Genomic DNA, 1,124 nt, shown 5'->3' on the forward strand with positions numbered 1-1,124 from the left:
GGTTAGGTTTGGATTTGGTCAGGCTGGACTGGGCTGGGTTAAGGCTGGATTGGTCTGGTCAGGTTAGGTTACGTTAGGCCAGGTCACATTTCGTTAAGTTAGGTTAGGCTACAGAGGAGTAAAATAGGCTAGGTTAGGCAAAGATGGGTTGAGAGTGGGTAAGGGCAAAGGGGCTGATTTTAAGAACAATCAACCAAAGGCCAAAGTCACAAGGTAAGGTCAAAGTCTTACCTGTGTGTATTTACATGCAGTTTATAAGCATCTATTGTGTTTTAGAAATATCGCTTTAATATCAACATAATACATCAATTACATACAATACTGAGGTGTAACGTGGAGAATAAATCGATAAGGAAATGGTGTTACGAAATCTCCAAAGCCACTTAGTAGAAGGCTTACCTCGCGTTCTCCTTCTTCCTCTGGGGATCTTTTGTCTCTGGGCCACTGGTAACCCTGACCCCAACCTCCCCCGACGTCTTCTTCCCCATCAATACGACCTTCTTCTCTATCTAAGTCTGTCACCACTACGTCTCCCTCTTCCCCGCCTTCCTCCCCGAAGTACACACTCCTAGAGACCCCTGGGGAGGTGTGGAGGGGAAGGGTGGTAGGGGTGGGGTGTGGAGGGGCAGATTCAACTACACCCACCTCCTCCCCCTCCTCCTCCTCTTCACCATCGATGCTTTCACTCGATGGCGATACATCTCCATTTTCAAAACTTTCATCCATTTTATAGTTACTTCGTTTTATTTACTAAGTAGCTATCCACATTTTGTTCTAGTTCATATCTGTTAAGTCTCCACGCCACAAGTGAAAACCTACCATGTTCCTCACTGCCTATCGTCCTGCTATACTCACATTTTCTTCTTACCTCCAAATACTTTCCAGCTTCGCGCCATTCCTTTATTTCTTCACCAGTGCACTTCAAACTCGGCGCGATTGTTCCTTAAGCAAATACCCCCCAGACACTCTTTTCAATTTATGTCATTATTTATTTACGTCTTTTAAGGGGTCTTATGGAGTCAAATATAAACCACACAGACATAAATTTTGCGATCCTGTGTTCTTGTATCGTCATTAATCATCATGTCGATTTGTGCAAAAGTATGTCAGTGTTCCGCGGCTAT

At 44.3% G+C, this 1,124-nt stretch overlaps 1 protein-coding gene across 1 annotated transcript in view; it reads right to left on the bottom strand.

Moving 5' to 3' along the window:
* Positions 1 to 896, bottom strand: part of LOC145397652 (IQ motif and ubiquitin-like domain-containing protein) — a 10,901-nt gene extending 10,005 nt beyond the window's left edge. Inside the window, exons 1-2 of the mRNA XM_080270691.1 lie at positions 869 to 896; positions 400 to 578 (exon numbers count right to left, since the gene is read on the bottom strand). Of these exons, the coding sequence (XP_080126817.1) occupies positions 400 to 578; positions 869 to 896 (207 nt within the window). The remainder of the gene's footprint in view (positions 1 to 399; positions 579 to 868) is intronic.
* Between the last annotated feature and the right edge of the window lie 228 nt (positions 897 to 1,124).

The sequence above is a fragment of the Coenobita brevimanus genome, chromosome 42, assembly GCF_032717465.1.
Source record: "Coenobita brevimanus isolate Jiangsu-jjx chromosome 42, ASM3271746v2, whole genome shotgun sequence".
Classification (NCBI taxonomy): Eukaryota; Metazoa; Arthropoda; class Malacostraca; order Decapoda; family Coenobitidae; genus Coenobita; species Coenobita brevimanus.